Source organism: Octopus bimaculoides, chromosome 27 (genome assembly GCF_046866305.1).
Source record: "Octopus bimaculoides isolate indiv1 chromosome 27, ASM4686630v1, whole genome shotgun sequence".
Classification (NCBI taxonomy): domain Eukaryota; kingdom Metazoa; phylum Mollusca; class Cephalopoda; order Octopoda; family Octopodidae; genus Octopus; species Octopus bimaculoides.
In genome coordinates this window covers 4,898,889-4,926,443 of record NC_142954.1, presented here as the reverse complement: position 1 = coordinate 4,926,443, position 27,555 = coordinate 4,898,889, and the positions used below count along the sequence as shown (strand labels likewise).

Sequence of the window (27,555 nt, the reverse complement as noted above, 5' to 3'; positions counted from 1 at the left end):
CAGTCATACACACACACACACACACATATATATATGTATGTATGTATGTATGCGTATATATCCTTATATCTTAAGACTTTATATAACCTTCATATATTTTTCATAATTTTTGTATGTTTTATTAATATTTTGACAGTTTAAAATTTTTTTTTGTCATATATCCAACTATGTACAGTGAACCTAAAATTATAAAAGTATTATATTTTTTATATATTTTATATGGTTTATATTTTCGTGCCTTCATATTTTTCTATATTTTTTTTATATTTGTATTTGGTCATATTTTATTTTTATATTTTTTTATTTCTTTATATTAAAAAAAAAAATTATAGCATAAAAATCTGGTGGCAATTTGTAATTTTAAATTTTTTTTTCATAAAATTCGTTATGAGTGGCTGTTTGGTAAGTAGCTTGCTTACCAACCACATGGTTTCGGGTTCAGTCCCACTGCGTGGCACCTTGAGCAAATGTCTTCTACTGTAGCCTCGGGCCAGCCAAAGCCTTGTGAGTGGATTTGGTAGACGGAAACTGAAAGAAGCCCGTCGTGTGTGTGTGTGTGTTTGTCTGTGTTTGTCCCCTATCAGGTTTTATTAGCGTCTTGCCCCTTTAACTGGTAATTAACATCTTGATTCGGAGTCCTCCCCTACCTAGCCTCCTTTATAGACAATTACTTAGACATTTCCTAAAATCCTGACAATATTTATGACCATACCCAACTATAATCTGTCAACTCAATCCTGCCATCCATTCTAAATAGACACTGTGCTCTAGCCTTAGATTTGGTAGTTGATAAAAAAGACTAATAAATTAAAAATGGACCACAATCCTTTACAAGCTATGACTCTAACAATCTTCATACAGTTCTTAGAAGTGTAGTATATTCTTAACTACATTAGTAGAAACATGGACTCTTTCCCTCTTCTTGCTCTATTAAAGAATTTGAGTAAAATTATATTAAAGTGTCCAACTGATTAAAAATTCTATTTATTTATGCAACTGAGGATAGTCATGCATTTAAATTGATGTGATAATTGCATTGTTAAATTAAATGGAGCCGCTTGAAACGGTCGTACTGCATCACCTCTTGATATCCTGTTTCTTATTTTGATTTTAGTCACCTCACTTAGAGTTGTACGGATAATACTGCACTGACTTGGTGCTTCAACTTAATTACCTAATTCAACTGAATCTCAATTATTTCTATACGCACGCACACATATACATATATATGTAAGTATGTATGTATGTATATGTGTGTGTATAACTTTATATATATATATATATGTATATATATATATATATATATATATATATATACCGGAGTGAGCACATAAAATGTGCAACAAGGTGGAAAAAAGTGTACTCAAATACCAGAGGTAGAGTAATATGCTTTATTTAGAAGCAGCAGAAATATAACAAAAGACTGTTACTTGGAGTTTCACGTTCCCGTTCATCGGGAAACTCCGAGTAACAGTCTTTTGTTATATTTCTGCTGCTTCTAAATAAAGTATATATATATATATATATATATATGTATATATAGAGGGACAGGGAGAGAGAGAGAGAGAGGGATAGGGAGATAGATATGTATGTATATATATATATATATATATATATATATATATATATATATGGGTGAATGTGTTTGTGTGAGTCTATAAGAGTTCATTGGTATTGGTAACATTTATAGCTGCTCACTGTTTCTGATCAAGCCATTTGCCAAACAAGTAAGAGTCCAGCATAAATCCATGCATTTATGGGAAGCTGTTTAGTGATTGTCATACCAGATGCTGTTGATGTACACGTCCTGGACGCTGAAAAATATAAAAGATGGAAATACGTTTATTATATTCATATGTGTAGGCGTGTGCGTGTATGCATATATATATGAAATTATAAGTGACAGAAGCAGTATTGATACCGAAAAGCAAGCTTTATATCCAACTCAACGTGGATTGTTAGGTTAGAATACTGAATATGCCAGTACTCACCTTGAGAGAACCTCTCCTGTGAATTTATATATATATATGTATATTCTTTTATTCTTTTATTCTTGACCCTGTGGAGTGCTCAGCCACTTGCACGTTAATTTCACGAGCAGGCTGTTCCGTTGATCGGATCAACTGGAACACGCCTCGTCGTAAGCGACGGAGTGCCAACAACAACAGTCACTGAGAGTGAGATTACCCACAAAGACAAGCGCAGGATCGTATCCCTGTCGGTACCTGTTGGTGGGTGAATCTCCACTACGAACCGACTTCTACGTTCTGTGCATCTCATGAACACGTGAAATACTCAAATGGAAGAATCAACAAGGATCACTAAATGGAGATGTTAAGTTATTTAGCTGACTAGGGACATCTCCTGAATGTTTCTAACAGAATGGATTCCAGTAAAGATACACAAGAGCCATTGATGGATCGTATACAGTAAGACCACCAACCAAAGAGAAACCACTTAGAAAAGAGGTTAAATTTAGAGATTAAAAGTTTGTATTACTTACTTTCAGAAGATTTAGCCTTAGATTCTGCAGGAGTACACTGCCTTTCATCTTGTTTACGATGGCAAACCACTTCAAGTTTGGAATCTGTACAAAAGAAAGACAGGAAAATGGTAAAAAAAATATATTGACAGACAGACAGATATGGATGCGAAACCATTGGTCACCCTATGATCGGACATACATTTAACTGCATGGAAATATATATAAACTATATGTGCAGACTCTATGATATCCACTCTGCTGTACGGATGTGAAACCTGAACTGTTTACCGTGAGGACATGAAGAAACTAGAGCGCTTCCATCAATCCAAACTTTGTTCTATCCTGAACATCAACTGGGAAGATCGCATCACCGATAACTCTGTGCTTGAAAGATCAGGTCTCCTGAGCATCGAAGCCCTGATCATTGAACACCGCCTTCCCAAGATCTGTTTCTACGGTGAACTGTCTGAAGGAAAACGTCCTCGTGGGGCCCCCTTGAGGCGGCACAAAGACTAACTCAAATCAACCTTGAAAAGCACCAACATCGACCCCGCACACTGGGAGGATATCTCGACAAACAGACCCTTCTGGAGACACACCATCAAAACGGATTCAGCGGACTTCGAGAAAGCCCGAGTCGCAAGAGTCTAACTCAAGAGACGGGAGAGAAAGCAACGCCTTCTCCTTCCCAAACCAGCCCCTTCTATCCCTTGTCCACAATGTCCCCGTATGTTTCATACAACCTTTGGATTGCGGAGCCATCTGCGATTCAAACACCCAGGAAAATGAACTGGATTGCAAGCTCGGAAACACGAGACGCAGCCAACAACAACAAGCAGACTCTATATACATATGTATGTATACACTTAATGCCTACAAGATATAGAATAACATTTGAAAGGGAAACTGCTTACCTTTTGGATTGATGATGACTGTATGGGAGGGATTGTCACAATCCGATAAGTCAAGGCCTTGTTGTCTCTTAGATAAGATGGTCAGTGCAAGATTATCAGTTTTTGATTCTCTGTAAGCAATTATTTTACCTGGAGATCCATGAGTTGCAGAAGTTTTGTAGTCATGGTGATCTTCATTAGGATAAAGGTTGTTAAAGGCACCGTACACGGTGACATCGGCACAATTGGCACTCACCTGGTCAGAACAGCAAAGATAAAAGTTACACAGTCTCGTCGAACATTGGACAAAAATAACTTCCCACAAATAGACAGTCTGGCCCGGACAATATCCCTTTTTTCACTTTTAAACATTATACCCCAATGCTACCCGTTGACTTTACTGAATTTCCAAATTTTTCTCTCTCAACAGGAATCAATCCTGATTTCTGGGAATGTCATCTCTTCAGTCTCACTAATTATGAGGCTATTTCCCACGATCTAAACAACTCAAACGCGATGTGGAGGCAATCATTAACACTTCATCTTCTTCAGAATCTTAAAAATCTTTTTCCCTCTACATGGGTTACTAATATAACTTCCATAATAAGGTTCACCTGTATCTCGTCTCCTCCGAAGTTTACCAACCCGCCAATCTCTCCTCTTCTCATCGCCCATTCTGGATCTCATCCTTACAGTTTCCCTATTGACCCTATATACTCGAACCCTTTATCTAAAACGGGCACAGACAGTATCCCAGATGTATGAAGCTGATTAGTTTCGGTGAGGCGTCAAGGTCCGTTGGCGTTGACTCCACACTTATCAGCACATGTAACGAATCACGTGACCATAAAATAGAAAAGAAATGTAGCTGATGTCGAGGAAGGATCATCTTACCAGAATCGTACTTCCGGAGGAATGCGTACTGTTGCTAATTTCCAAAACTTGTTCTTGTATCTCATCATTCTTGAGGATTCTGTTATTATACATGAGACTGATTTCACCAACAACGGGTGTCGCTGCAAACAGAAAACCTTGTTTATAATGGAGGCGCAAATAATATAAACACATACACAAACACACACACTTCATAGCACTGACACAAAGAATTTTTTTTTTTTTTTTTGCACAGCCAAAGGTCTCCAGACATAGGTTGTGGACTTGTGACCCTCTGGATTACGAGTACCAATAACAATCCTGAAGGTGAAAGTGATGTTTGTGGGCTAAAATCTTGTAAGTACTTACTGTCGTAACATGCAGAGTCGAGTTGCTTCGCAGTACATGAGCTGTTGACCTGTTTTACAAGGCAAGCCGCTTCAAGTTCGGGTTCTGTGAAAAAGACAGATGTTAGAACAGGAATAGACAGAGCTTCCATTGGTAGTGAGCACATCTAAACATGTATTTTGCTATATATATATATGGAAAAAAGACAAAGTAGAAAATGCTAAAACACTTTTATAAATAACATTAGAGAACCGGTTTCGATCCTTGAGATCTTTTCAACAGTAAAGATCTCAAAATTGTTTAATTCAATTTCCATTAATCTTAAGAGGTGTTAATACGTCTATTGTCCAAGTGTGACAAATGTTGTCCGCTCTAACTGATTGGAATCTATTTAGTGGTCTGTTCCTGTAGGCCCGGCTCGCTTTATTTTCAAGTTGAACATACAGACATTTGACTTTGTTGTATTCATGTTGAGTGACTTTAACCCTTTAGCATTCAGATTGTTCTGTCAAATATCACATTTATTTATTCATATCGCTTCGAATTAATCCTGCAATATCCCAAAGCTTTGAGATTTCGATGATTTGATTGTATATTTTTAGAATGACATTGTAGGGTAGGCATAAGAGACCGGATCCTGACAGTCTGAACATAAAACAGGTGGGATATTTGGGCAGAATATGGCCAGTTTAAATGCTAAAGGGTCCACTAATTATTCCGTAATCTACTGTCTTTACTTTAAAGATATTGTTGGCACTCCGTCGCTTACGACGACGAGGGTTCCAGTTGATCCGATCAACGGAACAGCCTACTCGTGAAATTAACGTGCAAGTGGCTGAGCACTCCACAGACACGTGTACATTTAACGTAGTTCTCAGGGATATTCAGCGTGACACAGTGTGACAAGGCTGACCCTTTGAATTACAGGCACAACAGAAACAGGAAGTAAGAGTGAGAAAGTTGTGGTGAAAGAGTACAGCAGGGTTCGCCACCATCCCCTGCCGGAGCCTCGTGGAGCTTTAGGTGTTTTCGCTCAATAAACACTCACAACGTCCGGTCTGGGAATCGAAACCGCGATCCACTGGGCCATTGCGCCTCTACTTTAAAGATATAAAGATTATAAAACAATGTTTAAAAGAAAACGAAGTAGCTTACCCGTTGGGTTGATGCTGATGTCATAGGAAGGATTGTCACAGGCTGAGGAATTAAGATCAAATCGCTTCTTGGAAAGAACAGTTAAGACAAACATTTCGACTTCTGATTCTTGCACAAAAAACAGTTCTCCCGGCTGATGGTCAGTTGCCACTGTCTTGTCGTCGTAATCGGCTTCATTGGGATAACTGTTGTTAAATGAAGCGTACACAGTGACCACACCACACTGGACATTCACCTGGAGAAAACAACAATAGATGTAACATACAGAGTGACCGTACCAAATTGGATACTCACCTGGAGGAAAACATAAGGGGTATAACCTGAACAGGATAAACTACCCCTATTTTACAGAGAAAAGTGTAGGTGGCTACACTTTTCTCTGCAAAATACGGGAAGTTTATCCTGTTCAGGCTATATTATTAGCATTATTCTGCGACTGAGAATTTAAAAAATCACTTTAACTTTCTAAGACATCTCAACGCCTCTAAAAGCAAACTTCGTTTGTTTATTTACGTTTGTCGTAATTTGAATTTAACATAGGGGGTATAACATATACGGTATCCCTGACTTCATTAGACTGATTCATTTAGAAAAGGATTCCAAACTTTGTTCCATAAACCCACTGTCTCCTATTGCTGCTTCTACCGTTACTACAACATCGTCTTCTCGGAATTAGTTTCCTGCATACCAGCAACTCAAAGGCAAACATGACACATCCACCTTTGCTCTCCTCATCACACATCCTGTGTCTTAACCTCACTCTTCCTGTACTAACCACTATTCCCAATCCTTTCTCCCCATCCAATGTCAACCCCTTCTTTAGAATTCCCTCCATTGCCCACATTTATCTTGTAGTCATAAATGTCCCAAAATCAATAATAAGAATGTGACCAACAAGTCCTGGAAGGACTGAGAGGTTTATGGGTGCTGTCCCTGCTTTCTCACTCATCCATAAAAATAGAAAAATGCAATTCAGTATATATTGTTCTAAAATATTCGTCTTACCATAACTGTTGTTCCTAAGGTGGACTTTGTCGTGTTGGTGATCTGCAGGACTTCTTGTTTTGTTTCTTTAGTTTTTGGAATGGCGATATTGCGTAACTGAGTGTGTTTTTGAACAACTGCCGGAGCTGGAAATAGAAAGTGACATTTAAGAAGGCACAGCATGGCAGCCATACATCCAGGCATCTGTGCTTGTGTTTGCATACGTGTGTGTGTGTGTGTTTGTGTGTGCGTGTGTGTGTCTACGAGAGATTATTAGCAGTATCTATAACGATATACAATATAGAGATTTGCTCATTCTCAAAATTTCTTTCCTTTTATTTTACGATTTCACACAGCATATTTTGAAGGTTATTACGACCTACATTTGTTTCCACTGCACAGAGTATGGGCAGTTCCACAGGCAACACATAATTTTATGTGCAGCTTCTTTCAAGGTCGTTCCACCAGCTAGTCTCGAAGCGAACTGAATACAGTTAGTTGTTTGTTGGTTAGGGTACAGGAGGCAGCATACATTTATATATTATTTATATTATTATATGATCGATGTAAGTTTTATCTATCTACCTATATATATATTATAATATTAGGGACAAAATCCAAAATTACAGGTAAAAACTCAATTAAAATCAATTTATAAAAAATTAAAATTAAATTGAGCTTTATAGATTAAAATATATATAAAAAATATATATATAGTTTTAGTGGATTTTCATCGATGAGTTCTTGAAACTTGGTTATTTTCCCTAAAACTAATATATATATATATATATATATATATATATATATATATAAAATATTATTATAAAATCTGGTAATTAGTCATATATTAATTAATATCGTTAATTATCAGGAGGCCAGCACATCTGAAGAATCAAAGAGATTCAGAAACATTATCTGCAGTCTCAGGGGATTAAGGTACATTTTAAAAAAATAACGTCGACCACTAACGTGGACAATTAATGCGCTATATACTGAGATAAGCTACACTTAAACGGACATTTGGCTGCTATGTCCTGTAAATGAGGCGACATCATTGAAGCCTCCTTTGTTGGTTTCTATTGTTAATTTAGTCACTAAGAGTGGGGTTGCCCACAAATAAAAGCACAGGATCGTATCCCTGTCGGTACCTGGTGGTGGATTTGTCTCCACTAAAGACCCATTTCTGTCTTCTGTGTATTATAAACACTGGAAATACTTGACAGGAATCAACATAGATTGGAGACATCACTTGAATGTTGCTAACATCATGGATTCTAGTAAAGACACGCAAAAGCGTGTGGCGGGTTAAAAGTGGGTAACTGAAAAGATCTAACATTAATGGATTGTGTGTAGCGAGAAAAGAAACCAAAGTAGAACCACTCAAAAAGAGGTGAAATTATTTAGAGATTAAAAGTTTGTATTACTTACTTGTAGAACATTTAGACTCAGATTCACCAGGAGTACAATGTCTTTCATCTTGTTTTCGATGGCAAACCACTTCAAGCGTGGAATCTGTGCGAAAGAGAAAATGGTAGATAGATTGATAGAAAAACAGGCAGGCAGACACACAGACCGACAGGCTGGCAGGCAGGTAAGCAGGCAGTTAGGTAGGTAAGTATGTAGATGGGTAGATAGATAGACAGACAGATAGACAGACAGATAGACAGACAAACAGACAGGCAGGCAGTCAGGCCGGCAGATAGGAAGGTACGTAGGACATAGGCAGACGGATCGACAGACAGACAGATAGATAGATACATTTCTTTTATTAACCACACAGGGCTCAACAAAGATGGGTCGAATACAATGTAGAGCTTTTCTTTTTGGGAGGGGGAAAGGGAAAAAAAGTAATTGCGGGGTGTCGATCAAAAGGGATCGTAGGAAGGAAAAAAGGGAGTTCGATCAAAAGGGATCGGAAAAAAATAAAATAAAATAAAATGAAATAAAAGCGATCAATAGGGATCGTGTATCACAGTAATGTTCTCGTGTAAAAAGAGGGGAGGACAGTTTAAGCTTAGCCGTGGAAAGAAAAGCCTACGGAAAAGACCACGGTAACCTTGGTAGATAGATAGATAGATAGATAGATAAATAGGTAGATAGATAGATATGTAGATAGATAGGTAGATAGGTAGATAGATAGATAAATAGGTAGATAGATAGATAGAAGCCGGACAGTAAGACTCACTGACGGTGCACCTCTGTGGTATCCTAAAGTAAGGGTTTTATTGCTGAGACGATGCTTGAAACGGTCGCCTGTAGAACTGGTGTATTTCTGTGTCTGCTTCCTTATGATGGTGATGTTACAGCTGCTGTTGCTATCATTATCGCTGCCGATGTTGTTGTCACTGATGAACACATTGCTTGAGGCACTGTTGCTACTGCCACTGGTGCGACTGGTGCCGCAGTCACCGCCAACAATACCCATGTTTCTGCCGCATTTGTTTCAGTCACTGGAGGTGTAATTGCCGTCACAGCTACCATTGCTGTCGATGCTGTTGTCATCGGTGGATGCATTGCTGGCGCAGTTGTTCTTATTGATGCCAACTCCGCTGCTGTCGGCGTCAGTGCCGGTCACCACCCCAACCGCTTCTACTCTACCTTTGTTGTTGGCACTCCGTCGCTTACGACGTCGAGGGTTCCAGTCGATCCGATCAACGGAACAGCCTGCTCGTGAAATTAACGTGCAAGTGGCTGAGCACTCCACAGACACGTGTACCCTTAACGTAGTTCTCGGGGATATTCAGTGTGACACAGCGTGACAAGGCTGACCCTTTGAATTACAGGCACAACAGAAACAGGAAGAAAGAGTGAGAGAAAGTTGTGGTGAAAGTACAGCAGGGTTCGCCACCGTCCCCTGCCGGAGCTTCGTGGAGCTTTAGGTTGTTTTCGCTCAATAAACACTCACAACGCCCGGTCTGGGAATCGAAACCATGATCCTATGACCGCGAATCCGCTGCCCTAACCTCTGGGCCATTGCGCCTCCACGTTAAGTCTTATATGACTACAAGATATAGAATAACATTTGAAAGGGAAACCATTTGCTTACCTTTGGGTTTGATGCTGACTGCATAGGAGGGATGGTCACAAGCTGGAGAGTTGAGGCCTCGTTGTTTCTTAGATAAGATTGTCAATGTAAGGTTATCAATATGTGATCCTCTCTTGACAGTTATTTTACCTGGAGATCCATGTGTTGCATAAGTTTTGTAGACATGGTCTTCTTCAATAGGATAACGGTTGTTATAGGCACCGTACACGGTGACCTCGGCACACCGGGAACTCACCTAGTCAAAACAGCAAATATATATGTTACATGGTCACCTCGGACACTGGACAAAGATATCATCCCACAAATATACAGTCTGACCCAGAAATCTTCCCACAAATATACAATCTGATCCAGAAATCTTCCCACATATATACAGTCTGGTCCAGAAATCTTCCCACAAATATACAGTCTGGTCCAGAAATCTTCCCACAAATATACAGTCTGATCCAGAAATCTTCCCACAAATATACAGTCTGATCCAGAAATCTTCCCACAAATATACAGTCTGATCCAGAAATCTTCCCACAAATATACAGTCTGATCCAGAAATCTTCCCACAAATACACAGTCTGGCCCAGAAATCTTCCCACAAATGTACAGTCTGATCCAGAAATCTTCCCACAAATACAGTCTGATCAAGAAATCTTCCCACAAATATACAGCCTGGTCCAGAAATCTTCCCACAAATATACAATCTGATCCAGAAATCTTCCCAGAAATATGCAGTCTGATCCAGAAATCTTCCCAGAAATATACAGCCTGATCCAGAAATCTTCCCACATATATACAATCTGACCCAGACAATATCCCTTCTATTACCCTCAAACATTATACCCCAATGCTACCCATTGACATTACTGAATTTCCAAATTGTTCTCTCTCAACAGGAATCAATCCTGATTTCTGGGAATGCCATTTCTTTAGCCTTTAACAATTATGGACCTATTACCCACAATTACATCAACTCAAACGATGTGGAGACAATCGTTAACACATCATCTTCTCCAACATCTTAAATCCTACTCCCTCTTCAAGGGTTACCACTATGACATCCAGCGTAAGGTTCAGCCGTATCTCGTCTCCTCCGAAGATTTCAGACCCACCAATCTCACCTATTTTGGATCTCACCCTCACAGTTCCCCTGTTGACCCCATACACTCGAATCCTTTATCTTAAACAGACACAAACAGAACCTAAGTTATATGCAGCTGACCAGTTTCGGTGAGGCGACGAGATTAGTTGGCGTTGCCTAATCACGTGACCATAAAATAGAAAAGAAATGTAGTTGATGTTGAGGAAGAATCGTCTTACCAGAATCGTACTTCCTGAGGAATCTGTACTGTTGCTGATTTCCAAAACTTGTTCTTGTATTTGGTCATCCTTGGGAATACTGTTATTAAACAATTGGCTGAGTTCACCAGTAACAGGTTTCGCTACAATCGGAATACATCATTTATAACGAAGGCGTAAAATGTTATAAATACACACACACACACACACACACATACAAACACACAGAGACATTCCAAGTACTGTCACCAAGAACATTTTTTTTTTTTTTTGTTTTGCATAACCAAAGCTCTGCTGACATAGGTTGTGAACTTGTGGACCTCTGGATTAACGTGTTCCCGTAACAATACCGAAGGAGAAGGTGATGTTTAGGGGCTAAAAACTTGTAAGTACTTACTGCTGTAACATGCAGAATCAAGTTGCTTTGCAGTACATGAGCTGTTGACCTGTTTCACGACGCAAGCCGCTTCAACTCGGGGTGCTGTAAGAGAAAAAGACACCGGTTAAAAGAGGAATAGATAGAACTTCCATTGGCTGGTAGTGAGAACATCTAACCATGGTTATATATATATATATATATATATATATATGTATGTATGTATATATGTATGTATGTATGTATATATTACTGTGTGTGTGTACATGTGCGTGTGTTCTGTAGAGTAGTGGTGGTGGTTGTCGTTTGGGCTGTTAGTGGCAGTGTTAGTCGTGGTGATAGGAGCGCTGGTTGTAGTAGTGGTACTGCTAGTTTTTTGGTGGGTGGGATGTAGTAGTGTTGAGGTTTTAGTAAAAATAGCTTTGGTCGTGTGGGTTGAACTTCACAACCAAACTTTGAAAACGAGATTGGTGAATAAATCCAGAGGGAAGGGCTCCACTAGATGGAACAACAACAATTACATCATCGAAAGATGTTTTAGTCATTTAAAAAAACATACAAAATTGTTTAATTCAATTTCCATTAATCTTAAGAGGTGTTAATACGTCTATTGTCCAAGTGTGACAAATGTTGTCCGCTCTAACTGATTGGAATCTATTTAGTGGTCTGTTCCTGTAGGCCCGGCTCGCTTTATTTTCTAGTTGAACATGCAGACATTTGGCTTTGTTGTATTCATGTTGAGTGACTTTAACCCCTTAGCATTCAGATTGTTCTGTCAAATATCACATTTATTTATTCATATCGCTTCGAATTAATCCTGCAATATCCCAAAGCTTTGAGATTTCGATAATGTAATTGTATATTTTTAGAATGACATTGTAGGGTAGGTGTAAGAGACCAGATCTGCATATGGCCAGTTTAAATGCTAAAGGGTTCTGATTATTCCATAATCCACTGTCCCGACTTTAAAGGTATAATGATATAATGGTTATAGCTGTTGGCACTCCGTCGCTTACGACGACGAGGGTTCCAGTTGATCCGATCAACGGAACAGCCTGCTCGTGAAATTAACGTGCAAGTGGCTGAGCACTCCACAGACACATGTACCCTTAACGTAGTTCTCGGGGATATTCAGTGTGACACAGTGTGACAAGGCTGACCCTTTGAATTACAGGCACAACAGAAACAGGAAGTAAGAGTGAGAGAAAGTTGTGGTGGAAGAGTACAGCAGGGTTCGCCACCATCCCCTGCCGGAGCCTCGTGGTGCTTTAGGTGTTTTCGCTCAATAAACACTCACAGCGCCCGGTCTGGGAATCGAAACCGCGATCCTATGACCGCGAGTCCGCTGCCCTAACCACTGGGCCATTGCGCCCCCACAATGGTTATAGAACAATGTTTAAAAGAAAACGAATTAGCTTACCTGTTGGGTTGATGCTGATGTCATAGGAAGGATTGCTACAAGCTGAGGAACTGAGATCGAATCGTTTCTGGGAAAGGACATTGAGGACCAGCTTACGAAGGTTCGATACTTGATCAACAAATAATTTCCCTGGCTGATCGTCAGTTGCCGAAGTCTTGTAGTCGTAGTTGGCTTCATTAGGATAACTGTTTTGAAATGAAGCGTACACAGTGACCACACCACATTGGACCTTCACCTGGAGAAAATAACAGATATAATATACAGGGTGACCGCATCAAACTGGACACTGACCTGGAGATAACAAAAACGGTGTAACATGTACGGTGTCCCTGATTTGATCTGACTGATTCCTTTAGCGATGGTGTCCAAACTTTGTTCCATAAACCCACTGTCTCCTCCTATTATCTATTCTACCGTTACTACAACATTGTCTTCTCAGAACTAGCTATTTCCAGTCCTTTCTCCCCGCCAATGTGAACCCACTCTTCAGAATTCCCTCCATTGCCCACATTTATCTTGTAGTCATAAATGTCCCAAAATCAATATTAAGAATGTGACCAACGAGTCCTGGAAGGACCAAGAGGTTTATGGGTACTGTCCCTTCTTTCCCAATCATCCACAAAAACAGAAAAACACAATTCAGTATATATTGTTCTTAGAATATTCGTCTTACCAGAACTGTTGTACCCAAGGTGGACTTAGTCGTGTTGGTGATCTGCAGGACTTGTTGTTTTGTCTCGTTAGTTTTTGGAATGGCGATATTGAGTAGCGGAGTTTCTTTTTGAACAACGGTCGGAGCTGGAAATAGACAGTGACGTTTAGGAAGGCACAGCATAGCAATTAAACAAAATAAAATATAATATAAATGTAAGTGCCCCATAGAGGAAATGGCAAAGGACAGGGGTGCCTGGGGATACAAGTTTATGAAAACCTGCTCATCATGATAGAACTGGCTTTTAGAAGCCCTGCGAGGGGATGTATTGCATGTATATGCATGCATAGGGGCAAAACTGTACACGTTTATATATATATATATATATATATATATATATATATATATATATATACAATTGTTAATTATTAATTAATTGACAATTCCTTACCATATATATATATATATATATATATATATATACATACATACATATTTGGCAGGAGTGGCAACAAAAGAAAGAAAGAAACCTCGATATTATGCAAATAGAGGAATGTATCTGTAAAAATATGTGACACTTATTCAGTAGCCATGATAAAACTCCGAGTTTCCGATGCCCGGGTGGTGTTTCGTTCCGGTCATCTCTTCAGTTATCCAACTCGGAGTTTTATCATGGCTACTGAATAAGTGTCACATATTTTTATATATATATATATATATTTGACAGTTAAATGTAGCCTTATACAGAAATGTTGACATAGGAATAAATTTCAATAATAATGGATATTAGCGTCAAAACTCTTTTAAATTTAAATTTTGGATATATAACCAAGGAGAACGATCCTTAAGGAGTCTAATTTAGACTTTTTGCGGATAAATCTCTTGCTATATTGGTAGCGATTACATGTTTTTCTCATCATCAACACATTGTGGAGATATCATCATATGAACATATATATATATATATATATATTTCTTTATTTCCCACAGAGGGCTAAACATAGAGAGGACAAACAAGGACAGACAAACGGATTAAGTCAATTACATCGGCCCCAGTGCGTAACTGGTACTTATTTAATCGACCCGAAAGGATGAAGGGCGAAGTCGACCTCGGCGGAATTTGAACTCAGAATGTAACGGCAGACGAAATACTGCTACGCATCTCGCCGCATTTTATATATATATATATATATATATATATATATATGTATATATATTACCCACCCCACCGATTTGACTCCTTTTATGTTTTATTTTATTTTAGTTTTATTTTTGTATGAATATCTGTGTATTATTTTTTCTTTTCTTCTTAGTATTTTATATTCCTATTTTTTATTTTATATTATTATTTCATTTTTGTTATGTTATTTTATTATATTTTTTTTAACCACCAACTTAACACTACACACTGAATTGTGGCAAGGTATGGACGGATTCCGGAGTACCGAGGAAATTATGTATAAATATATCAAATTAAGAATTCTACGAGGTATAGTACAATGCAAAATACCAAACGGAACCTCACTTCTTACATCCCATCTTTCTTCCTCCTTTAACGCCTATGTGATATAATTCTTGGGAGAGAATACATTTGCGGCTGAAGGTAGCTTTATATTGTCAATTATACACTGATGTAACAACTATAAAGCTTGAAACACGTGTACCGCAGAATCCTTTGTGTTTTTGTTTTTATTTTTGCATTTACAGTTTATTCATTCACCCCGACCACAAGCTGGCATACACAGGTGCTTACAATTGTCAATCATTACCTCTAACATTTACTTTACCTACGTGATTCACGTTGTCCATCTAATTGGTCTATATATATATATATAGAGAGAGAGAGAGAGAGAGATAGAGAGAGAGAGAGAGAGAGATTTAAATAGCCTCAGTAAGGGATAAAAATATCCAATGAATTACAGGTTCATTGCCTGTTATTTTTTGTGAATAGTAATATTCATAAAATAAGAGGTTAAAGTATCAATCTTGGTTTAAAATATTCAAATTAAAGATCAGAAAATGGATATGTAGCATTAATATAATTTATTAACCGCAAAAATTCAACATATTCTTTTACAGTTGTTTCGATTTTGCTCAAAAGATTCAACTCCAGTTGTTGGCACTCCGTCGGTTGCGACGACTAGGGTTCCAGTTGATCCGATCAACGGAACAGCCTGCTCGTGAAATTAACGTGAAAGTGGCTGAGCACTCCACAGACACGTGTACCCTTAACGTAGTTCTCGGGGATATTCATCGTGACACAGTGTGACAAGGCTGACCCTTTGAATTACAGGCACAACAGAAACAGGAAGTAAGAGTGAGAGAAAGTTGTGGTGAAAGAGTACAGCAGGGTTCGCCACCATCCCCTGCCGGAGCCTCGTGGAGCTTTACGTGTTTTTGCTCAATAAACACGCACAACGCCTGGTCTGGGAATCGAAACCGCGATCTTATGACCGCGAGTCCGCTGCCCGAACCACTGGGCCATTGCGCCTCCACTCAATTCCAGTAATTAATCATTATATCGGGCAAAGTCTCATCAGGGAAGTAGAAAAGACATAACGTTAGGTTATTTGATGTTATATTTCCAAATCATCTCAACGGACTCTATTACACACACAGACTCCCCCACAACACGCACGCACACGCGCATAGACATACACATACATACATACATACATACATACATACATACATACATACATACGTAAAAATTCGAAGTGAAAATTTACGTAATTTTTCCCGTTTTAGAGATTTGAGTGGGACATTGCCAGAGAAAATTTAAGATCACCAATTTAATGCAATTCTTATGAAGTGACACTCAAATGTCTCAAACCACAAATATTACAAAAATTATCACTTTGAAATTTTATGTAAACGGATAATGACAATTATTAGACGTCAGACTTACCTTTACAAGAATCAGATTCAATTTCTTTCACAATAAAACCAATTTCATTATAATCTTTCAAGTTGATGAAATGTGTACAACTGGGTTCACTTGCTGCTGCAATTAACTCGGACACTTTTGGATTGACAACTCCAATCGTAAATATAGTGACGCCATCATCTTTCAGTTTTTCAGCCGCCGCTATTGTTTCATTTTCATTATTTGACTTTCCATCAGTCACCAAAACTAAAACTTTGGAAGCAACAGATTTTCTTGTATTTGTGAAGACACTGGTACGTGCTTTGTCAAGAGCAGTGTCCGTAGCAGTACCAGTACCATCGTAAATGATAGCGTCAATAGCATTTCTTACTGCAAAGTTCGTATTGTGGTCTCCTAAGAAAAATGATACGTTAGGTGTATCTGCAAATCTAATCACTGCAACACGTGTCTTTTCTGGACTAATGTCTAGGTTATACACAATATTTTTCAAGAAAGTTTTTGTCTTCTCAAAGTCAGGCTTTTCAACACTTCCGGATGAATCAATAAGGAAAACAAGGTCGATCTGGGCACTGGCGCAATCTGGAAATATATTTAAAATCAAACTTATGTTTATGAATCTGTAAATATTAAATTATTAAATTTATGCATTTGATTGTTATCAAATTATAACTGCTAGAATAAAAATAGGACGGAGAAAGTTCAGAGAGCCATTATACTTGCTGGCAACAAAAGATCTCTCTGCATAAAGATGCAGATTGTAAGATTTTTGTAGATGAAGAGCAATGCTGCATGTGGGAAAGAGGGGACTTTGTTAGTTTGGACATGTGATGTACATGGATGAAGACTGTTGCATAAAGAAAAGGAGTCGTCTAAAATGGATAGAACTTGCGGAAGGAGAAGAGACATGAGTTGTGGAAAAGAGAGATCTGTGTTGGTCTGGCCATGTGATATTTTTGGATGAAAGCAGGTACATAAAGATGTGGCCATCGCTTAAAATAGATGGAACTTTACTGTTTTTGCAAATACTGAATATATATTTTTATATATATTCTTTAATTGGACTGCACCGGCGGACTTGAATGCTTGGCATCCCGTACGCTGTGCCACAGTTTCCATCTCACAAATTCCATTTCCAGAAGCTATTCTCAAAGACATTTACTTGCCCAAAATGTTACATTGTGTGATCAGATTCGGAATAACTTTGTTATTTGTACCTCAATGCCTGGTCCTTCTCTCCATGACAAATATCTATCATAGAAATCTAAACAATATCTTTACTTACCATTCCTCTGTTCTAATTTATTTGCTAAGCGTCTGAAGAAAAGCTTCTGGCCATTTGACGTGATATGCTGCTTCCAGAAATCTGCCTGCAGTTCAATGCTGACCGGGATTGACGTTCTTAAGTTTAAGATAAACAAGCTCATTACCAATGCAGAATGTAAAGGTTTTTCTAGGTCAGACATTGTTGCGGTCGACACATCAACACCGAAGTCAGTTTGGACTTTACTGCAATTTGCTTTGAGCATATTCTTGCAAGCATTTTTGACGGTTGTCAATTGGTTGTAGGTTACCTGCGAAAACAAAGGACAAAAGCATTTATGTGCTGACCTGTTAGAAATAGCAAATAAATCTACCTCAAATTACATCTTACTGTTATTAAAACGGGGATATATATATATACATATATATATATATATGTATATATATGCCCTTCTTTTATAACAGTAAGGTGTACTTTATAAATATATATATATATATATATCTATATATATAATGTATGTATAAACACACGCAGAGGTTGAGTCGAAACGGTTTCGAATTTTCACTGATGATTTTGATAACCTGTATCTCCATGTTGTTTTGCATCTGTGATAATGGATGGCGAAAAAATTTGCAATTAGAACCATTTTACGTAATATGTGAAAAGTAGGGTTGAATGCAAGAGCAGTGGCAAAAGCTATCTCAAGGAATGTGACAGTAGTCTCGAAGACTTAGGGAGACATTTTGCTTTGGAAGATGAGGCCTTACTTGAAACGGCTGACCAACGGGCAAGCATAAGCACTTGTACATTGTCCGTAGGACTTAGTCCATCACAAAGCATCATCAGTCGACATCTCTGTAAGTTCGGCTTTCTGAACAGATGCAGTCAAGTATTTTCTTATGAATTGACCAACAATCAGGTGCAATCACGAAGATTTGCAAACAAGTGCTGACAATTCCTGGAGATGCCAAGTTTTGGTATAAACTTGTAACTGAGGATGGAAAATGGATCTGTTTCGTAACCCTAATGAGAGAAATTAGCGGCTTCATACCAGCCAGGCTTCAGAACCTGTTGTCAAACAAGGTGGTTTTAATAAAAGGTCTCGTTGTATGTTTGGTTGGATTTCGAGGAGGTGTGGCACTTTGAGCTTGTCCCACTATGAACAATTAGCCTTCTGTTCAACACCTGCAGCGAGTATATGATGCTTTGAAAGCGTGCTACATGGCAATGATCAATCAGGGACGTGAATTCTTATCACATGGCAATGCCCCTAGCAGATGCTACCAATGTGACCAAGTGAGGAACTTGAGGGGCTGGAAGTGCTCCCACACTACACCTACAGTCCAGGCTTTGCACCATCGGATTACTATCTTTACTGAGCCCTGGCTCATTTGCTGAACGGATATGCTGGAAAGAAGAAAGTAACATCGACAAAAGGAAATTCATTAAGTTGGCTAACAATGTTTGGAGTTTGAAGACCAGTGGCACATCATATACAATCAAGTGGGGAATCGTAGAGAAATATTAACAATTTTAAAAATATTTTTTTACTGTAAAGGCGTAGGAGTGACTGTGTGGTAAGTAGCTTGCTTACCAACCACATGGTTCCGGGCTCAGTCCCACTGCGTGGCACCTTGGGCAAGTGTCTTCTACTATAGCCTCGGGCCGACCAAAGCCTTGTGAGTGGATTTGGTAGACGGAAACTGAAAGAAGCCCGTCGTATATATGTATATATATATATATTATATATATATATATATATATATATGTGTGCGTGTGTATGTTTGTGTGTCTGTGTTTGCCCCCCCCCCCCCAACATCGATTGACAACCGATGGGGGTGTGTTTACGTCCCCATAACTTAGCGGTTCGGCAAAAGAGAACGATAGAATAAGTACTAGGCTTACAAAGAATAAATCCTGGGGTCGATTTGCTCGACTAAAAGGCGGTGCTCCAGCATGGCCGCAGTCAAATGACTGAAACAAGTAAAAAAGTAAAGGCTCCAGCCATGGCTTTGAAATGCTAAATAAATTGGTCAAAATCGGTCCGGAATGGAATGATGAGGATGCGGGTTCTACAAAAACATTTTCAAAACCTTTTTTTTTTTTCATAAAAAAAGATGCCCCTCCCCATCATTTCGAAGATTGGGGTTAAAAAGAAATGGCGAAAATCCCCGTCAAAACGGAGCGGCTGCAACTTATATGGTTTTCCGGATCCAAACTCCATTTTTTCGAAACTCCCCTCCCCACCACCTTGGGACAAAATTTTCCCCACAAATTTCTTTCTAATCATAATTTATGAAAGGCGTTTGTGTGAAATTTCCCTAAAAAATATCTATTTTCCTGAAAATTATGACGGTGCACACACACGCACACACGCACACACACACACGCACACACACACGCACACACACACACACACACACACACACACACACACACACACACACACACACACACACACACACACACACACACACACACACACACACACACACACACACACACACACACACACACACACACACACACACACACACACACACACACACACACACACACACACACACACACACACACACACACACACACACATATATCTTGCCTTTTATATATGTACGGATTTTCAGTGAAAGAAGCTCCCTGGCAATGTTTAAATTTTGTCAAAAATGAAGATTTTGTTACAGGGTTAGAAATAGACAGCAGCAAAGTAGTGAAGATGATCAGAGACACGAGGAATAGGAAAGCTGAAAGTCTGCTAGGGATAATTGCAGAGATGTTCAAAATGTCTAAATGAGGTAGGGTATATGATTATACGATTATTACCCAGATAGTTAATCAACTTATACAAGAAGTTGTAATACCCAATGACTGACGTAGCAATATCTTGTAAAGTGCTACAAAGGCAAAGCAGATGCCTTAGAGAGAGGAAACCATAGAAGAATCGCACCACTGGATCAAGGTATGAAGATCACAAAGAGAGTCATAACCCAATTGATCTATGATGGAGTAGACCAGCACGAGATGCAGTTTAGCTTTGTTGCCAGAAGAGGTATACCACAGATGTAATCCTACTAGTGAAGCAACTGCAGGAGAAATGCTTGGCTAAGAATAAACCACTATTTCTGGCATTCGTTGACTTGGGGAAGGCATTTGACTGAGTGTTACTGTAATCTGATGGCCACTTAAGAAACTAGGCATTGATGAATGGCTTGTGGGAATTATACAAACCATGTAGATAGATGTAGTAAGTGAAGTGAGAGACAACAATGAATTTGGTAACGAATTTAGTATGCAGGCCGGAGACTATTCAAGGTTCTGTCCTTAGCCCCTCCTTTTCTCATATTTCTAAAGGGCATCAGAGAGAGATTTAAGATCGGTCAACTACTGCGATTCCAATATGTTGATGATTTAGTTCTCGTAGCTGAATTAATAGGGAAATTAAAGAGGAAATTCTGAGCGTAGAAGCTAAACTTTGACTTGAGAAGTCTTCATATAAACTTAGCAAAGACGAAGGTTTTAGTAAGAAGGGGAGAAGACAGGATGCTTGTTCGCTCAAATACATATATATATATAGTTCTTATAGTTATACACACACACACACATGTGCACGCAAAGCACACAAACGCATACACCCAATACATCTTCAATCTGGAATCACATCTGGGATTAATATCTATGTATGTATGTATGTATGTTTGTGAGTGTGTGCTTGTGTGTATATTAGCATATCTTGTACTTGCCCTCCATATTCCACCCGTTGTTGCTGCGATAGACTTCGTCTGGGCCTCTGCTAACCGTCTCAGGAAATAATAGTCTTGTACCAGAATACATTTCGTTCTGATTCTTCTTATGGTTGCATCGATTACAGCATTACTGGTCTCACCAGGTTTCAGGGTCAAATCTACGGCATAGACGTGTCTGGCAATGCCAAGACAAATGCCCACAAACAGAAGATATTTGATGGACATTGTTGGAAATGTTTTCGCCTCTCCTTAAACGATAAAATTCAGACAGCTGCCCTCGATCCTAAACTAATCGTTTGGAATCCTCTCCTCAACTTCACTCTTTTATATGAGAAGAAATTTTCTCGGAAATGAAAAGAGTGGTGGAGGTTAGAAATAACAAAATGTAGTGACACATATGTGATAGTACTTTATATAATTGTACATACCAGAATGTCTACTGCGTAGGTTTGCACGCACACACACACACACACACACACACACACACACACACACATACACACACACACACACACACACACACACACAGTAATCCAACTGGTTTAAAAAATCAACCAATGACAAATGAACTTTGGAAATTCCAGAAGAATTTTTCCAAATACAGATTTCAAATAGAAAATGCGTGACACAAAAACCTCTTCAACTCACCATCACCCCCCACTCTCCTTGACTTCTTCTTCCTTCTCTAGACCTTCCTTTTTTTTTCTTTTTTTTTTTCCTAATCTTATCTCACCACTTATCTACACTTAATGTTTCAATTAAATTTGATTATTTACTAATTTTGTTTGCAAAAATAATTTCGAAGACCAAGTGATCCTTGGTACGCTGAGAACCCCTCCTACATCTTTTTTGTTTCCTTGGTTACGTTTCTTCCTGTGCCAGAAAAGTGTATTCTTTACCGCACATATTCCAGTGAGTATCTCCCAGATTATGTCTAGGCATTCTGTGGGACGGCAGTTTCCCACAATATTCCCCTTTCTTCTATCTTTCGTAATAAATGTTGTCCTCCCAGTCACCATCCACGCGGGGACTGTATCGTTCTGGACACGCTCATTCAATTGGCCTGCTAGTCTTTCATGCACCACGTGGCATCTCTTACGACCACAAACCCGAAGACATCATCGAAAATGATAATGCAAAGATCCTGTGGGATTTTATGATTCAGTGCAACCATGAGATAGAAAATAGGAAGCCAGACATAGTGTTAATTGAGAAAGAAAGTAAACTATGCTGGATCATAGATATAGCATGGTCAGCTGACAACAAGGTATGCGATAAGGAAGAAAGAAAAGTCGATACATATGACAGGTTAGCTTGGGAGGTAAAGCAGTTGTGGTCGATGAAAAAGGTGGTAGTGGTACCAATAATTATCGGAGCCCTAGGAACAGTGAGTAAAAATCTCGAGTTCATGGAACAAATAGGGGCTGCAATAAGGGTGGAGCACTTGCAGAAAACAGCACTGCTTGGAATCGCTCAAATACTCCGGAAGGTGCTCGAAAAATAAGAGCTGTTACCTTAGTTCACTGGTAGTGAACAGCTGGGAGGCGCAATGGCCCAGTGGTTAGGGCAGCGGACTCGCGGTCATAGGATCGTGGTTTCGATTCCCAGACCAGGCGTTGTGAGTGTTTATTGAGCGAAAACACCTAAAGCTCCACGAGGCTCCGGCAGGGGATGGTGGCGAACCCTGCTGTACTCTTTCACCTCAACTTTCTCTCACTCTTACTTCCTGTTTCTGTTGTGCTTGTAATTCAAAGGGTCAGCCTTGTCACACTCTGTGTCACACTGAATATCCCCCGAGAACTACGTTAAGGGTACACGTGTCTGTGGAGTGCTCAGCCACTTGCACGTTAATTTCACGAGCAGGCTGTTCCGTTGATCGGATCGACTGGAACCCTCGACGTCGTAAGCGACGGAGTGCCAACAAGACAAAGTGAACAGCTGTCACTGTAGTACATCTCTAGCGTTAGAAGCTGTGCAAAGGCAATGATAATAATAATTCTTTCAAATTTTTCATACAAGGCCAGCAATTTTCGGGACAGAGGGATAGCTGATGGTATTGACCCCCAATATACTACTGGTATTTTATTTTATCAACCCTGAAAGGATGAAAGGGAAATAAGCCGTTGGCAGAATTTCAACTCAGAATATTTTAGAATAAATACTCGTATGCTAGGGCTGCTGCTGTATTCCATTTCTAAATACAGGAGTTGATGTCTCATCAAGTAGTGAATCAGATGTTTCCGCCTCTTCTACCATGACATCTACTCAGGGCCGGCCACCGATATAAGCAACAAAACTCCTACACATGAACACAAGCTTTGGTGAGTCAGATGTTGTGACTCAGATCCAGATGTTTCTATAATCCTCTTGCTGTACCATTTGTCCTCTCTCTTGAGCAAGATGTAATAAAGGCTTGCTTTGTGATAGCTTCTGACAGTTTTTTTCTAACATCTTTTCTTTCCTTGGCAACGACTTCAAGACTCCCGAGCAGCGAATGAACCCTCTAACACCTGTTTCTACAGGAACGTATATTACTTCCTACCCTTTCTATCCGTTCTTTTCAAAGAGTTCAACCGTCTCACTGTGGAGGCGCAATGGCCCAGTGGTTAGGGCAGCGGACTCGTGGTCATAGGATCGTGGTTTCGATTCCCAGACCAGGCGTTGTGAGTGTTTATTGAGCGAAAACACCTAAAGCTCCACGAGGCTCCGGCAGGGGATGGTGGCGAACCCTGCTGTACTCTTTCACCACAACTTTCTCTCACTCTTACTTCCTGTTTCTGTTGTGCCTGCCCCCCCATGCATGCCAACCTCCCCTCTCCAAGCCACAAATGTTGTCCAAGGCAAAGGGGCCGGTACAGCTTGACACCAGTGACGTTACCGCTCATTTCTACAGCCGAGTGAACTGGAGCAACGTGAAATAAAGTGTCTTGCTCAAGAACACAACATGCAGCCCGGTCCGGGAATCGATCGTACGCCCGGCGTTATAACCACTGCGCTTCACACACACACACACACACACACACACACACACACACACACACACACACACACACACACGCACGCACGCACGCACGCACGCACGCACGCACGCACGCACGCACGCACGCACGCACGCACGCACGCACGCACGCACGCACGCACGCACGCACGCACGCACGCACGCACGCACGCACGCACGCACGCACGCACGCACGCACGCACGCACGCACGCACGCACGCACGCACGCACGCACGCACGCACGCACGCACGCACGCACGCACGCACGCACGCACGCACGCACGCACGCACGCACGCACGCACGCACGCACGCACGCACGCACGCACGCACGCACGCACGCACGCACGCACGCACGCACGCACGCACGCACGCACGCACGCACGCACGCACGCACGCACGCACGCACGCACGCACGCACGCACGCACGCACGCACGCACGCACGCACGCACGCACGCACGCACGCACGCACGCACGCACGCACGCACGCACGCACGCACGCACGCACGCACGCACGCACGCACGCACGCACGCACGCACGCACGCACGCACGCACGCACGCACGCACGCACGCACGCACGCACGCACGCACGCACGCACGCACGCACGCACGCACGCACGCACGCACGCACGCACGCACGCACGCACGCACGCACGCACGCACGCACGCACGCACGCACGCACGCACGCACGCACGCACGCACGCACGCACGCACGCACGCACGCACGCACGCACGCACGCACGCACGCACGCACGCACGCACGCACGCACGCTCGCTCGCTCGCTCGCTCGCTCGCTCGCTCGCTCGCTCGCTCGCTCGCTCGCTCGCTCGCTCGCTACGGGTATAAATTTTTCCAACTTCATCACAACCACCCCACTTACAATATTATACAAAGAATTGTCAAGCAATGAGAGTAGCATTTAAAATTTCATGCGGCATTTACGTGTGTTTGCTTAAGTACCATTAGACAAACACGTATGAAACTATAGTAGGGGAATTTTGATAACTATTGAAGAACAATGTCAAAACCAATTTTAAGTAAGAGACGAGAAACACGAAACAGAATCACGATTTTTAAACACTTTAGGATTTGAAAGTATTTCAAGGTTTAAGTGGAAAAAATTTCAAAAAGCCATTTCATTGAATGAGTTTACTCCGGATATGTTCGAGTCTTTCATTTTTGTTCATGGGCTTACTGCGAAAAAAGATAGAGATGTTCAAGATAGAGATATTAGCAAAATTAGATCAGGATCCAATTTAATCCTGCAGGCGGTAGTAGAAGAATGTGAGTGTGTTGTTAATTTGTGACATGACGCAAATAAAATTGAAGAGAAAGATTGCTCTCGGATTCAAGTGTGTCAACTGGCATCGGATAAGAAGAAAACATGAACACTGAATCTATGTTATAGGTGCTGTGATATATGTTTTAAAAATAACTGTCCGTTCAAAAATATAAAATGCTACAAGTGTGGTGAAATAGACTATAAAAAGTCACATTGTTGGACAGAACCTGAAAACGGTTCAACAGAAAAAATCGCGTAAACGGACTACCCTTGATAAAAAATACGAACGAGCCTCAAAAAAATTTGTGTATGTAAAAATTTATAACACAAACGTAGTTACAATTGGATTCAGGCAGCGACATGTCAATAATTAACACAGATACATGGAGAATAATCGGGAGACTTTGATTAAATAAAACCTCGAAAATTGCCCGTGGTGTTTTAGGAAAAAATTATATTTTAAGGGCGAATTGATAAGTAATATTATATTTCAAGGAATTAGGTCAGGTGGATCGTCTATCAAGGCTAACTTCAAAAACATGCGGAGCCATTTGAAGACACCGTTATTGCTACTTTGCGAGCAGAAAATGAAATACAAATATATATATATATATATATATATATATATATATATATATATATGGGAGAATATACGAAAAAACAACAACAGACGAGGACAGGTGGTGTAAATAACAAAAGGATGTATTAGTATGACGCTCGGGAATACGGAAAGTCTTTGACGTTTCGAGCTACGCTCTTCAACAGAAAGAATACGGAGACAAGGAGAAAAACACGGAGAAAAAAAATTGAATAGTGTCCAGTCAACGGTCAATCATAATAATGGCTGATATATATATATATATAGATAGATACATACATACATATATATATGCATATACATATATATATGCATACATACACACACACACACTTATGTATATGTTTGTATATGATGTATATAAGTGAAGTCAATGTGGAGGCGCAATGGCCCAGTGGTTAGGGCAGCGGACTCGCGGTCATAGGATCGCAGTTTCGATTCCCAGACCGGGCCTTGTGAGTGTTTATTGAGCGAAAACACCTAAAAGCTCCACGAGGCTCCGGCAGGGGATGGTGGCGAACCCTGCTGTACTCTTTCACCTCAACTTTCTCTCACTCTTACTTCCTGTTTTTGTTGTGCTTGTAATTCAAAGGGTCAGCCTTGTCACACATTGTGTCACGCTGAATATCCCCGAGAACTACGTTAAGGGGTACACGTGTCTGTGGAGTGCTCAGCCACTTGCACGTTAATTTCATGAGCGGTCTGTTCGGTTGATCGGATCAACTGGAACCCTCGGCGTCGTAAGCGACGGAGTGCCAACAACAACAACAAGAGAAGTCAAATACTACGTTTTAAAATTGGCTTACGAGGAGCTACTTGGTGGAGGTACGTAACCTCTTTAGTGACGAGTCACTTATATTGCTAAGAGCAACAATATTTATGAAACCAATGGTCATTTTCAGTGGAAGAAGTTCTTTGTCCAATACTCACTGGCAATGTTTAAATTTGGTCAAAAAAGATGACGAAGATTTCGTCACCTATGCCTGAGTGGTTAACACGGAGTGTGAGAAATTCAAATTGAATGAGTTCACGTGTTTAATTTTTGTTCAAACGATTATTGCAGGCAAAGATGGCGATGTAAATTCTCGGATATTAACAAAATTAGAACAGAACCAAAATTTAACCTTGCAGGCAGTAGCAGAAGAATGTTAGAGGATTATTAATCTACGACAGGGGTTTTCAAACTGTGGTCCGCGGACCACAGGGGGTCCGCAAGGACAAGACAGGGGGTCGGTCCGTGGACAGCAAATAATTTTTATGGG

General features: G+C 40.3%; 2 protein-coding genes across 5 annotated transcripts in view; one reads left to right on the top strand and one right to left on the bottom strand.

Moving 5' to 3' along the window:
* LOC106870157 (uncharacterized) overlaps window positions 1–27,555 on the top strand; it is a 69,293-nt gene that overhangs the window by 1,062 nt on the left and 40,676 nt on the right. The window contains exon 2 of one of the 4 annotated variants that reach the window (XM_089343564.1): window positions 4,508–4,608. The exons of the other annotated variants lie outside the window; for them this stretch is intronic. The gene's annotated coding sequence lies outside the window, so the exon portion shown is untranslated. The remainder of the gene's footprint in view (window positions 1–4,507; window positions 4,609–27,555) is intronic. 4 annotated transcript variants of the gene reach the window in all.
* LOC106868389 (uncharacterized) lies at window positions 1,595–21,797 on the bottom strand. The gene is made up of 16 exons (XM_089343567.1): window positions 21,411–21,797; window positions 17,692–17,980; window positions 16,431–16,988; window positions 13,544–13,668; window positions 12,871–13,105; window positions 11,472–11,555; window positions 11,096–11,217; window positions 9,785–10,019; window positions 8,167–8,250; window positions 6,760–6,884; window positions 5,755–5,989; window positions 4,621–4,704; window positions 4,273–4,394; window positions 3,400–3,634; window positions 2,504–2,587; window positions 1,595–1,814 (listed from the first exon to the last, which is right to left on the bottom strand). The coding sequence occupies exons 1-16, from the start codon at window positions 21,636–21,638 to the stop codon at window positions 1,708–1,710; spliced, it is 2,952 nt and encodes a 983-aa protein (XP_089199693.1). The 5' UTR covers window positions 21,639–21,797; the 3' UTR covers window positions 1,595–1,707.